At 32.8% G+C, this 14,925-nt stretch overlaps 1 protein-coding gene across 10 annotated transcripts in view; it reads right to left on the bottom strand.

Annotated features, from left to right (window-relative positions):
- ct (homeobox protein, cut) overlaps nucleotides 1-14,925 on the bottom strand; it is a 411,674-nt gene that overhangs the window by 208,708 nt on the left and 188,041 nt on the right. For all 10 annotated transcript variants that reach the window (XM_085950763.1, XM_085950753.1, XM_085950755.1 and 7 more), the window contains one exon: nucleotides 854-1,252. In XM_085950763.1, the coding sequence (XP_085806889.1) occupies nucleotides 854-1,252 (399 nt within the window). The remainder of the gene's footprint in view (nucleotides 1-853; nucleotides 1,253-14,925) is intronic.

Genomic DNA, 14,925 nt, shown 5'->3' with positions numbered 1-14,925 from the left:
GGTCCAGATTAAAATTACCGAACGACTGACTATCGCCTTTGAGATATTGAATATTTGAATGAAGAATTTTACCTCCATTCTGCATTGAATTTTCTGATATATTTTTAAATTCAATTAATCCAAAGGTGGAGATCTGAGAAAAAGAGGACACGTATACTAACGGGAAATAAGAAGATAATACGATAATAATTCAATGAAACTCCAAAAACTCACTGACGACATAAAATTGAGCGATGAGTTTAAATTAAGTATTTTTCAAAACGTTTATATGTACACATCAAAAATCATTAGATAAAATTTCATGACATATATCAATTGACACATGATAAAATTGACTGACTGAGGTTACGTGACGTAAAATCCATACGAAAAAATATCACAATTCCTTGAGAAATAATCTGACATGTATTTACGTCTAGACAGATGGCGCGCTGTGGTATAGTTTTTAAAACCTTTGCAGATTGTTTTGTTATTTGTTTAATACACGACAACAAGTTATACGACATTTGTCGTTGGTAAATTAAATTATTTTTATGGAATATAAAATAATCAAGAGTGATTATATAAATATGTCGATATGCAATTAAAAAATATTTTTCTTAAGAATACTAGGCTTGAAATAATTTCCGAGTATGGAGTATTCGCATATATTAAAATATTAGAGAAATCCTAGCGTCGTCTATAAATCAAGGTACGTTGATTCACAATTACAAACTCAGTTGTAGATTACGAAGGAATTTCGGCTCCCGGATTGCAATGGTTGTGGGATCAAGTCTCATTAGGTGCAAATATGTTACGTTTATGAGGTATTGCAAAGGTGTGTTAAATTTAAATGTTTGTGATTATCTCTCACCTCTTTTTCTTTTGCAGCCAGCTCGACCTCGGTGGTACCCCCGGCTGCGATATTGTTCCCGATGCTGTTGACGTCATTGCAGTTGCCCCGCTGAGCAGCCAGCTCCATCTTGGAAGGGCTGTCGATCAGGTGCTCCAAGTCATCGGCCGAAGGACACTTCCTCAGGTCTGGAGTCTCCGCGTCGTCCCTTGACAAGGGAGAGATGGCGCTGTCGTGGGAGAGGTTCGACTGGAGATTGTTGTTGTTGGTCGTGGGTTGCTGTGATGATGGCGGTGGAGACGTTCCGTCATGGGATCCCAGCGACTTGGTGGAAGGCGGGTAGCTCTCGCCTGTCTGCGATGGATTGACGGCGAGCTGCTCCTTCAGATTTGTTACTTCCTTCTCGGCCAGGGTTGCTCGCTGGAAAAATAGAAAGAATAAAAATATTAGTTAACTATTTTACATTGATTTATTTAGGACATCTATATTATTAACTACACAGATGGACGTGTTAGCAGAGTAGATCAAATTCATATACGCGAATTAGCTATAGGTATGCACCCACATGTCACCCAAATATTGACTCTAATAATTGCAATGTAGATACAATTAATCTTTCTACCACTTTCATCAGTATTCATTTGTTTAGGAAACAAATAATTTACGAGACTTTTTTATTTTCCAGACTGCCAATAGAAAAAGCTTACTCTTTACTACAATCTAAAAAATCTTTTTTTAGAAAAATACGTATAATGCAATTACTGGAATAGCTTGACTATCACTGTAGTATAAATTAAATAAATTTATTTAATGCGAATATATTGAAAATCACTGCTTTACAGCACCAATTCATTCATACATCATTATCCATTGAAAGGAGTACAGAAGTAGTCGCGAAATCGACAGTAAGCAAAGTTAGCGTGCTGTGCATTTCGCTACACATTGTAAATAAATTAATGAATGAAATTGCAATTGAATGAAATTGAATCAATCTAGTATTTGCCAATAGACTAAACAATTCGATAGACACTAAAGAGAATTCGAATTTAATTCATTGATATTATCATTTAGAACTGTTCTATCACAAAACTGATCGGTTAAAAAGAGTTTCGCCGTTTACTTGGTGGTAATTCATAATGATTGTGGTGCTCAGAATTGTACAAAAACAAGTGCACAGATGACCAAGTTGAGTAAATCGATTTCAAATTTAAATATGCGATTCTAATTAAGCATAATGTAAATGAGCTATCGATCCCAAATGATTCCTTATTAATATTCTACAATATAGATATTTCATTATATGTATTCACAGAACAGACAATAAATAGAATTCCGATAGGCTATATACCAGTACATACAGTAGATTTTGACGCAAGGTTTTGAATGTGTGAGTGTCCTACGAAAATAAACCACGTATTATAGACGTGCAATAGTGTGTCTAATACACCAATATTAAATAAGCGTCAACGCATAAACCGAGAGCAGTTGTCAGTATTCGGCGTATGACGTATTTTTTTACAAGTGTTTAAATTTATCCCGTATTCTTCCTTACTCGCGATCGGTTGCCTGCTTCTTCTTACCCGTTAGGTATTATAGTTCCCATTATTTTTGAGTTCCCTGTGTGTATTAATGTGTATAGTGTTTGGAAGAGAAAAAGTTAAGTTTAAACATTCAAATTATATAAGGTTGCTATGAAAATAATAACGATATTTTATACACCACGACCAATCTAATTTAGGGAATAAAATACATTCATTTTTTTTAATCTTAAATTATGTAAACTGTGGTATTCATACTTGATAAAGTTTACTATGTGGGTGAAACACGTGCTGTAGAATATTTTTGTGATGAATGTCTACATATTTTATTACCATGATTCAAGTTTTCTCTGGGATTGATTGAATGTCTTCCTACATATTGGACAGTGCCATATAGGAGGCGATACGGGGATCCGAACCGCCCCCAAGAATTCGAATCATAACGGTTTTTTAAAAGTTTAATTTAATTTTACAATTTTTGCGTTGCTGTTTTGGACTTCTAGTTTTGTTAAAATAAACTGTCTACTCTATTCAAGTAGCTCTGGTCAAGTGGATAAACTGTCTCACTTGACTCGAGCACATGCGCGAATGTAAATAAGAGTCATCGGTTTACGGACAAGACCATAGATTAAAATGCTAATCGCGAAAAAATTAATAGGCATTAAAGTTATTCCGCCGTTCCCGCCTTTTACGCTCGGCCGCGTTCCTATTTTGAAAACACCACATAAGTGCCATCGCAGATAATGTAAATTGTTTCGAATAATTATTATTGTTATTATTATTTATATTGCTATTGCGCGTTCGAATTTTAAAAATAAATCGTTATCTCGAATTTGAATCCAATTCAACTTCCGTTCGGTTTTCAAATTATTTGTCCAATATACTCTGGCAGATTTTTAATGGAAACTAATTCCGTATAAAATAATCATTAATGGTTGATATGCCAAAAGGCCGTAAGGGTATTTATGGTACAAAAAAGTTCAATTGTATAGTATAGAATGGCTATTTCACCATCCCATTAGTGTAAGAGCTTCAGCAATGGTTATTCTGTAACGCAATTATAAAAAAATGGTAGGGTAGATAGCCAAAAATATTTTTAATTTATTCTTTGTAATGTTACAAATTGTCAATTGCCTACGCCATTTTGGATTAACAACATGAATGTTCGGTAAGGCTGGTTGTGACCTAACCTAACTTAACCTAACCTAACCTGAAACAGCTGCCAATATTCTAAAAAATATCGACTGGTTTCGCCCGGTTAGTGGAACTTATCAACTGATCGTTCAATAATGATCAATGGAAGATAAATAATTACGAGATTTTTGTGGATTTTTGACGTCTCGCTCCCAATTACCACATTTCGTCAGAAAATATCTAAATTACGTCACATTTTTAAATTAAAATTTCTTGAAAATCATCGACTTGATGTCATTCGATAAGTTAGATCATTAGTTAAAATTATGTTGGTTTTGGTTCCCTTTCTTCACAAATCAAATCATACGAGACCCCTCCACGGTATAAGGACCAGATGTCGTACACGGACGACCCCTATATTGCATTATAAAACAAGTCAGTGGAATAGCTTCTAAATATATAGCTGTCGCCATAAAGATGGGATTGATTTATGTTGAATCCAAACTATTTAAAGATGTCGCTGTTTCTCATTTTGAATTAAGTTTAAACTATTCGTGGCTAAATCATTGTTTTAGGTTTAGTAACGTCAGGCCACGGACGAGTTAACTCGTGCGTTTGTGTAAACGTCATAACTTATGAATAAACTGTTTGTGTATATTTTCTAAACAATATTTATCATTTTAGTATGAAAATATTCACGATAAACTCGAAAAATATGTTGATTTGGTAAATTTTTACTAATATTTTATCATTTTGTTCCTATTTCATATTTTTAAGGGATTTATATTATTCCAAATATAGCTGCCCTACAAGTATCCATCTAGTACAAGGAATAGAAAGGCCTCCTATATTAATATATCGAGCGCGACACCGGTGTCCCGTCTGAAACGGGCCTAAATTGTTCAGTATACGATAGCGGATAGACTAACATTTAAAAAACGTCGCTCTCCTTTCAGGAAGTAGCATTCACCGGAGAAACTATGTATGATAATAATTTTGATTAATGACGATCGTAAACCGAAGTAAATTATATGTTTAAAAATATTACCTATGTAAACTGCCGTAAGTTTGACAATTAAAAAATTACTAATAAAACAATGACGCAATAAAGTCATCGGAGATTAGACATTTTTTCCGTGTAACATTAGCCCACATGCGCCCAAGATGGAGCATACGATTAATACAAATTACTCTTTGTTTAATGATTTAATTCTGCAATTAATAATGTAGTGTATGTATGTAGGTACCTCCGCAACATGGCCGCCCCGTCATAAAAGCGCGCGAAATCATCGTTGTTTGTTGAACTTTTTTTTTTTTTTTTTGAAAAGTAATACATAATTAATAAACCGTAACGGTTTAAAACTCGCGAAATTCGCTAATGTCTAATTGAATCAACGGTTTATTTTTTACGGTCCATATACCTACTTATCTTTTCTACTTAAACACTTACGGAATTTTTGCGAGAATCATAAAATAATAGCTATATTGCGACTTTTATATCAAGTCTTCTACGTCAATGTTAGGTCACGTGGTTTTCACTGGAACCGCTCTTACTCTCTCCGCACATTATACGGTATTCTGCAGTATGCTATAGATACAGATATATCAAATGCCTCATGTAATAACGCACTAACTCAAAAATGTCAACTATTCAGGAGAACAAAAAAAGAATTGAAAGCAATGTGTAGCAAAAACCGTTTGACATTTAAATTATGCGTTCCATCTTTAAATTACGAATCATATAAGTAAATACTTATCTTCATCATGATATTAATTTAGGAAATAATAATCAAAATGTGTAAGTTCTATCTAAATATCACGTCTATATTTGGTGAGATTTTTCCTGTTTTCATTTTTCATATGGTATATGTATCTATACTTAGTGTGTTGTTCCACGTAAGTATTTTTTCTAGTACTGCATAAGAAGACATGGTGTTTCTTACACGGTAATTTGAAAACAAGCAGTAATCGATTTTAAATTGACAATAACATGGACGAAGATAGGTTTGAATGTTTACGAGGGATAGTAATTTTTCAACCCAGATTAATTCAATGTTGATAAATGAGATGGGTTTGTATTCCATGCTATTTACTATATTACAGTATATAATATAATCATAACTCTACTTGTACTATATGTACTAATAAAAAGTGTATTTCGGGTATTTTTCAAGAAAAATATCTGAAAAAAAAATGGCTGGGTGTTATATTTTTCTATAAAACAATATCTCAAAAAGTAAATAGCACATTATTTTGACTTAGTGTGTTAATCCATGAGGTACACGATATGCTGTAACCACTGATGGGATGTTCACTTACCAATAGCTGCGACCGGTCGCACCCACAAGTGGTTAGCGTGTTCACGTGTCCTTATGGGTAATCTAGTGTGAACAGATGTGAGCGATTTCACCATGTTCTGTACGCAGTGTTTCATACCATCGCCATGTCGGGATGAGCATTGTCAGAGTGATCGCAGTGTAAGTACCCATCCAATGATTATCATGCAGATTTATGACGGTGACATCACGCAGCATGTTTCGCAAAATAAAATTAATTATTATTCACAATAAATATCCGAACAAGAGCGGCTCGCGGTATTGTAATGCGGATTACTTTATGACCCGTAACAAAACGGATGTACTAATTTTATTCTTTATTTAATTTTTGTTTAAAAAACACGTTTTCTCACGTTAACCGCCGCACGTAATTATTTAAAATAAGAACTCCGACTAATGTTAAGCAGTTTAATTTTTAATTAAATTATATTTTAATCGCATTTTTTTTTGCATTAAAAAGGTGTTACATTTGACATGCAATTATTCAGAAAGTATATCGAAACAAGAATTGGTGTAGGTAACTAAACACAGTCAGTAAGATATGATGTATAGACTATAGACAAATGGCTCCATTGTTTCTTTTATATATATTTACTTTATTAAAAAAACGGAGAATATTCAGGTAAAGACATATTATATTATTTCGTCACTGTTCCGGCAGAAGACACTAATTCGAAAAAATTACATATTGAGTTAGTTATACCAAAATGTTCCTTATTTCAAACTTTACCGTCTGGAAACCGTCTTAATAAATAAACAGTCTTTATTTTATAGTCATCCTTTTTACGATTACTTAAAAAAACTCACATGATAGACCATTTCAAACATCTTAACAACTTCAAAGTCAAATTACTAAAAACTAGTATTCTCCAGTTAGTGTGTTGCCAGAACAGAGACGATTTATTTTATTAATTATTTCTTTTATTCAAGGAATAAGATAAAAGATGTGAGAATGTAACATTCTATATACTGAATTATTTGAAAACATCTCATGTACATACACACTAGAAAAAATCATTTTGTAGAAAAAAATGCGACACCCGATTTGACTTGAACTTGTATCTGCTGGATTCGCGCCAGTATGCTTTTCCAATTAAGGTACGGGCACCTTACTGAACTACGACGATTTTAACTAGTAGTTGTTACATGAAATGCTTATCGAATTGCGTTGTAATGTTGGCTATCAGTTTTAGTATATTTAATAAAGGTAGGTATCAATTAATTTCTTAATTACTAACCGACGTCGTGGATCACTCCATTATTTAGTTTTTATAACGTACTAATAATTTAATAAACTAATTCTTTAATTTAACGAATAAGACACCAGATTTGTGAATTTAACATTCTATAATATACTGAATATACATGATTTAAAAACATCTCATGCATATATATACGTACACACTATAAAAAATCATTGCAAATCACCGAGATGAAAAAAATACGCGTTGCTCGTGGAGAATTGCAGGCAATAATGTTCCTTCAATAATGAAAACCTAACCTAACAAATAATCCAGTACATATATCGGCTATATTCAAAATTTGCTTATCGCTGGATTCCTGTAAAACGACAAGAACCATGTTTTATTTAGATATCAATTTTATCTCAGTACTATACCCAAAGAGGTTGGACGGTCTTTAATACCCGACTATTTTTCTATAATCTAAGTACCCGACCATTCATTACTGCATACGTACAAATTAACAAAAGATACCTCACGTGGCATTTCGTGGGGTTGCCATATGCTTCGTCTGGGAGCCGGTATACTACTTAAATTTCATACACGCGAAGTAATAATTCATTGTTGAAGATTATACATTCACATAATATTATTATCCCAAGTCCATCGTGGTGTCTACCCATCCGAAACCATGGCGTTAAAAAAAACGATGTGTTTGAATTATTTATTCCCATGGTAAAAAAATATATATCGTTAAAATGGTAATTAATGGCAATACTCGGTAATGACTGGGCACAATACGGTAACGCATATGTAAGGGGATTTTGTGTGGTGCCGGGTCCGTCGTTAAAAATGGAATTACGTCACTGTTGGTTGACATTGTTTACACCCATCTACCAACATAATTAACAGAATTACATTAATTTATTGTATTTGCACACTTAAAAGAAACTATTATATTATTATATAAGTAGGTATACATTTTATTGTTTTTCGGCGATTATATTTGACGTAGACAACGCAATCGATACGTGGGAATATCTTAAAGGGGGCCTCGAAACATTCCAATCCATTAAGTAATACAATTATTAAATTACATCAAAATTCTAAAAATGTGCCAATTAAAAAAAAAAATTATCCAGCCAGATACAACGGCGTAGAGATACCTGTTCACAAAAAAATAACACTAATCCTAAGAGAAACAAGAAAAACAAGAAAAGGCGCTCCAAGTGTTTGAAAACAGAATCCTCCGGAGAATACTTGGACCCGTCAATGAGAACCACCGGTGGCGCATCCGCACAAATGCTGAGCTCTTCGACCGATACCAACCTAGAATCACTAATATTCTGAGGTCAAGAAGGCTCAGATGGGCGGGCCACGTTGTACGATCTGAAAGATCTAGAACTCTCTATAGGATTTACAAAGGCACACCAGCTGGCACTCGACCTCTTGGCCGCCCTCGACGGAGATGGGCGGACAACATTCAAAGGGATGCGGAAAGGCTGGGGATAGTCAACTGGGAAGAGAGAGCGCTGGACAGAGATGCCTGGAGAAACGTTGTGCAGTCGGCCATGGACCTGAACGGCCCCTAGCGCCAGTTTAATAATAATAATAATAATCCTAACTGACTTGACATATGAAATGACTATTACATTTTTTTCCATTACCTACACAGCTGTCCATTACACAGCCTCATATAACAACCTCGCCTAAACTTCGTCATTTATGTATTTTTAACATACTAGTTTAAAAAAATAATTACTTTATTTCGTATATTTTTGTGTCTATTGACGTCATATTTTCTACAATAACCCCCCCCCCCCTCCATATATCCTTCGTTACAAATTGTCACAGTATATCAATTCTAATCTAATTAGAACGTGTTGGTAACGATGGACGATCGCTATATTGTTTGCGTACTCTGAGAATAATATTCAAGTCCAAAATTAGTGTTTACGAAAATTGCTAAATTAAGTTTCATGAAATGATAACTTGAAATCGGTATGTGTACTTTTGATAATACACAACTACATTGGAAAATTTTCTAAATATCATAACGGATCAAGCACCACAACAGATTTGCCAAGCTGTGTGGTGTTATTGAATTCGAGTTTACTCCCAAATTAAGCTTGATTATTGTTTTGTTAGTCATAAAAAATTAAACCATATATTTTTACTCGGAATATGAATAATGTAAAAATGACCTCATCTCGAGTATGCAAGTTAAAAACATGCATGTTTATTAAATAAAATTCGTATATTTCGATAGGAATCGCAAAAAAAGTGTTCTAAAAATCATTCCATACATAATATAGATGATTAATCAAAAACTAATTCGAATATGCGACGTTGTATTGTTTTCTCATAAAATTAATCGGAAATAAAATTTAGAACAAATTTCTTAATTTAATTTTAAAAGAACATTTTCAAAAATGGAGCACGTTTGTACTATACAAAACAATAATTATAGTACTGTTATCTACCTACGCAAACCCTCTTTTGTTTTTAGTTTCAAATTTTCTGAAAAATCGGTAGGTACCCATATACCTATATTATTATTTAGACAAATCAATACTTACATAAAAAATCTTTAAATTGACTTACACGTACTCTCAATACGTGGTTCTGTGACGGTGACAGGTTTGGAGGCACTTAAGTGAAAAATTAACATTTACTCAACTTACCAGTGTAGTTCTAATTTAATCTTCAGTAGGTACCTACATCAATTGGGTTACATGTAAATTGCACGTATTAAATTTCACCGTAGCACAGTTCGCCGTAAGCTCGGAAAGAGATGACCGTATACCGTTTCCAATTTTATTAGATTCAATGTGAACATTAATTCAATTTTCATAGCTGATTTTGACAAAATTCATGAATTCAAGAATGAAAACCTAACATAACAAAATATAATCCAGTATATCTGCTATTTTCAAAAAAATGTTTGCTGCTGGCTTCCTTTAAAGTGTAAACTGACAAGAACCGTGTTTTATTTAGACACGAATTTTATGTCAGTACTATACGACCCAAAGAGGTTGGACGGTCTTTATTATACGGCGATTTATTTCCGATACAACATTTTAGGGTGAAATGTGATACTGCGAACTGCAAACGTTCAAGTTTCATGGCTAGCTTCAATTGACCGTATCTAGCTTTCGCATCTGGCCACTGGCGTCGCTGCGGTCATTGTAATTGTTCGAAATTCAAAATGTAACAGATTCAAAACAAAGCGTGATTAACCAGTCACACTAATTCAGAACGCATCCGTAATTATTATCAGAAAAAAAGTTTACTAACAAAATTCAAATTGAATGGTCATTGACTAGAATGGTATGAAACTTAATTAGCTACTGGCTATTGCGAGTTGACTAATGATTTTAAATGACATTCACTTGACGAAGTTAGAAAAAAAACAAAAACAAAAAAACAGAAAAAATAGAATATAGGTACAAACAGCACTTAGGTATATACATCATTTTAAATTTACCTATATTTTCTAAGTAAAGAATTAATCTGTACACTACACTAAACTTTGTAAGTGATGCCTATTTATTTTCATTGTAATAAAAATGCAAATTGCAGATGGTGCTGGTTAGTTTTTAAAATTCAAGTTGACCCTATCTAAACCAAACCATAATAGATCAGTGGCGAAGGGTGGAGGTAGGCTGTTAAATTCCAACATAAATAGTGCACATTAAACTTTGTCAGTCACACGTATTTGTTTTTATTGAACTAATAGTACAATTATTTACAAAATATGGTGTTATTTAGTTTTTAAATTCAATTAAACCCTGACTCAATCAAACCATAATAGTTTAATTATACTATGGGCGATCCGACAAAAATAGTGCACACTTTTTCAGCCATACTTATTTGTTTTCGTTTAATTAAGAATACAATATATTACTTATTACAGATGGTGTTGGTTAGTTTTTTTTTTAAATTCATTAAGGCCATGCATTAGTTGAGGCACGGTCTAAAAAGATCGTTGCTAGGCGATGTGCGGATTGCGGGTCGCGGGTGAAAATGACGCCTGTCAAACGAAATATTATTTCTCATATAAATCCAACATACGTCCATTTTATGTTCTGTTTATTATTCTATTAGTATCAATAATAATATATTCATTGACATGTTTGCTTTTTAAAGTAAATGGGTAAAGTTTTTAGTCATCTTTACACGATTTTAGAATTAATTGGCCCGTCGCCATCACGCAGCAAAGTGACGTGCGTCCGACTCCACGTTCTCTCAATGAATGCGAAGCAAGTACAAATTTTCGTCGCGCGTACAGTTGAACATTATTTGGCGTTTCACTGATGCGTCACCTTAAGCCCTGCCTAAGTCAAACCATAATTGATAAAAAGTATTCTTCTATCTATAAAATACCTAAAAGTATGTAATTACTATTATCTACTATGGCTAGGATTAGGCAGGGTTTAATTGAATTTAAAAAACCAACAAACAGCATCTACACATTGTAGCTTTAGTTCAATGAAAACAAATTCACTTAACTGACAAAATTTAGTGTGCACAATTTATGTCGGATCCAGCCTACCTGCACCTTTCGCCACTGTAATATATAGTAGTAAATATAGTTATATACTAAGTGAACATATTGAACGGTAATATTTCTCATAGACGATTTTAAACTACCATTATGCATCTGGCAAAAAATACTTTGTGTTTATCAAGAGCAAGGCTTTGGGTAATTTATACATTTAAGTAGGTATAGCATTTTTCTGTCATAATATAGCTTATTTTCTTACTCTATCTGGAATATTTTTGAATGACAGTTAGCAACACTGGTTGTAGGTGGCAAGCAGGTGGATCCATGTAACATAATAAAATTGTAAATTTTGAGTCATTCTTTGTGTATTCTTTCCTCCATAAATCGCAATAAATTACGAGCATTCATCATTTTTTATTACCCTAAATGAACATTTCACGAGAATTCTTACCGAAATTAATTGACGAAAACGACGTTTATTGTATTGATACCGTTCATAGCATAATTACATATTTTGATGTGTATAAAATAACGCTAAAGTAAATATAACTCGGAGAGAAGTATGCAATTTAAATGTTAATTCACTAGTAAAACGTACAGAATCGTCGAATTTCGTTTCGTTCGGCCAGGTCAACGCGCCGAAACAAAACATTAACAATCACCATTTTAATACTCCAAATAAATGTAAGTAATTTATGTATTCATCTACTTTAATTGCTTCGAGTATTAAACATTTGTTTTAATTCTGTGTACAGTAAATACTGCATTTGAATTTTTACAGCCCGAAAATAATTGGAGCGTGTTTTTTAATTGGGAAAGAAGATACATTTTCCACGTTATCTGTGTTCAATGAAAATAATCAATTCGAGCGCGGCGTCGTATGCTTTGTCTCATTTAGATCGAACGGATGGATAAGGACGGACAATTTATTTGGCAGTGTTCGACGTGCGATTATCAAGCGTAACCCAAGTCACACAAAAAAACAACACATAATTTTTTTTTTCATAAATATTATAATATAATAAGCATTTCTAAATTCTGTGGTTTTTAACCAAAACTATCTACTTCTGTGTGATTTTGCACTTTAAAAACTATTGACTAGGTATGTATTTTAATATTTAAGTAAAATTTTACTTCCTTGAATCTACAACACATAGAGTGGGCGATTTTATTACATAATGCACTAATTTCACACACAAACGATGATAAAAGTATACCGTATTATACCTCACTCTCCCTTTGCAATACGCCAAAAATGAACGACAGTAAGGCAATGTTTTAGTTGCATTATTTCGAAAAAGAGATCGACAGCGTCCATATTGTATTAACATTTATAATTGGAAAATGTTCACCAGGGATATATTCGCTAAAGTTTGAAAGAGGTTTTGTATAATCTTACAGCCGACAATGACGCAACGGAAATGGGACAGTTGTCATTGAGCCTTCCAATATTGTAGTCGACACGCACCACTGTTCCGTGTCTCTCACCATATCTGAATTCCAAAGTATAATTTAAACCTTTGAACTCAAATTAAAATCAATATGTCATTTCATAGTGCCGCGTTACCGAACTTTAATACTATACAACAAAACCTAGAACATACCATCTCGTATATTATTCATCACTGCCCGAACATACCGAGGACTTAATGTCAAACAACACTATCTACAAAAGTGAATCTTTACAGGAGAGCCAAAAATCGTTTTTTTAGATTCTTGTAACTCAACAAGGGAAATGTTTATTTAAAACCTAATGTTCATATTTTATAATGTGTTGTGTATTGTACATTTATCTTGCTTATGATGATGTTAAAATTTATAAGAATAATTTAAAAAAAATGTGAAAACAAGGGTAACTTATGCAGTTAACGTTAAACTTTACTGACGATTTAAGAAGAAATTAGAAAATATTGACATAACGTTGTTTGACTAGCATGTAGCCGAAAATGTAAAATAACGTTATCTAATAAAAAAAACACTTTTTTGTAGATAACGTTGTTTGACTTTAAGCACTCGATACTATGTCATTCACACTCAAGTAAGTATCTGAACATTAAACTTAACATCGGGGGTAAGAATAACACAACATTCATCCCCCCGATAAGGTCATTAACAAAAAAAAATAGTGTTTTCAAGAGTATTCTAAATAGATTACCATATTTTTAGTGTATCGGACCAGACCGCCCCCAATGATCAATGAAATATGCTGTTGTCACCGCATGTGAACCGGTGTGCCGAATGTCAAGTCTCTGTGTATAAACGAAATAAGCAGAAAGACAGAAAAACAGAATTTTAGTTTTATTTATATTATTATAGAGTAGGTACGAGGTAAGGTAGATTTGGTTTGTAGCCTATTAAAAATGTATTACGTAGGTAAAAATCGATATAAAAAGACCGTGAAATATTTGGTTGAGACAGAATTATGATTTAATCTGTTTTTAACACTAAAAATACCACATTTACGATCTACTTGACATGTATGAAATAATATACTAATTGGCATATCTTTTTTATTATTTGACTGCCGACGACATGTTAACTTTTTTAATGGCAGTTTTTATTGACAAAATATGTGAGCCACATTAGAAAATAGATCTCGAAATTCTAAATATAATTACCCCGTTTATCATCGTTCATTATGAGTGGCATAGAATCAAACATACTATAACATTGACGAATATTTTTGTGTGTTTGATTCTGTGCGACTTAAACGGGTGTTTTTTTTTTAATAGCGATTCATAATAATGTAAACTCGAAATGTGAACTCTGCCATTCATTGTAGTGTTGACCTGTGTGTCTCTGATAACTATCTTAGAAATCGGGAGCATCAGTTGTTTGTTCTCTGTGCAGAACTAACGAGCCATTGGTAATGCCAATTGGGAGGGCAATAACTCTGTTTAACAAAATCACTTCGGATATTGACATATTCATTATATTTTATATATTTAGGTGGACATTGTTTTATAAATTCTTAAAATAGCGCCTGCTTAGCTCATTCGGTGTACTTCCTTGTTTTTAATGTGCATTTACATTTTTCTAGTGTTTAATAACTTTTATATAATACTGTTTTAATAATTTGTCTTTGTTTCTAAATGTCATGTTGTGAACGTCTTAAATTAATAATTTGTAAAAAGCACTATAAGTGTGTAAAAAATTTGAATTTTGAATGTCCATACTAAAAAAATAGTCCAAAAGAATTAGCCATACTTAACATAATTTAAATATTTAAAAAATATATTCATCAAACTAAAGTTGAAGTATTTACCTACCTATATATTGATAGCCAGTTTCATTTTAAATGGTTTAAAATGTCAGATTAGAATAATATGTTGATATACAGTAGAAAATAAAATAAATATTTCTTGTCGTTCGTCCAGCAAAACGTAGTAAGTAACAT

This window comes from Rhyacophila brunnea, unplaced genomic scaffold, assembly GCF_057557595.1.
Source record: "Rhyacophila brunnea isolate RB1 unplaced genomic scaffold, BYU_Rbru_1.0 scaffold_23, whole genome shotgun sequence".
Lineage (NCBI taxonomy): Eukaryota > Metazoa > Arthropoda > Insecta > Trichoptera > Rhyacophilidae > Rhyacophila > Rhyacophila brunnea.
Note: the sequence above shows the minus strand (reverse complement) of the source record. Positions and strands in the feature narration are given on the sequence as shown.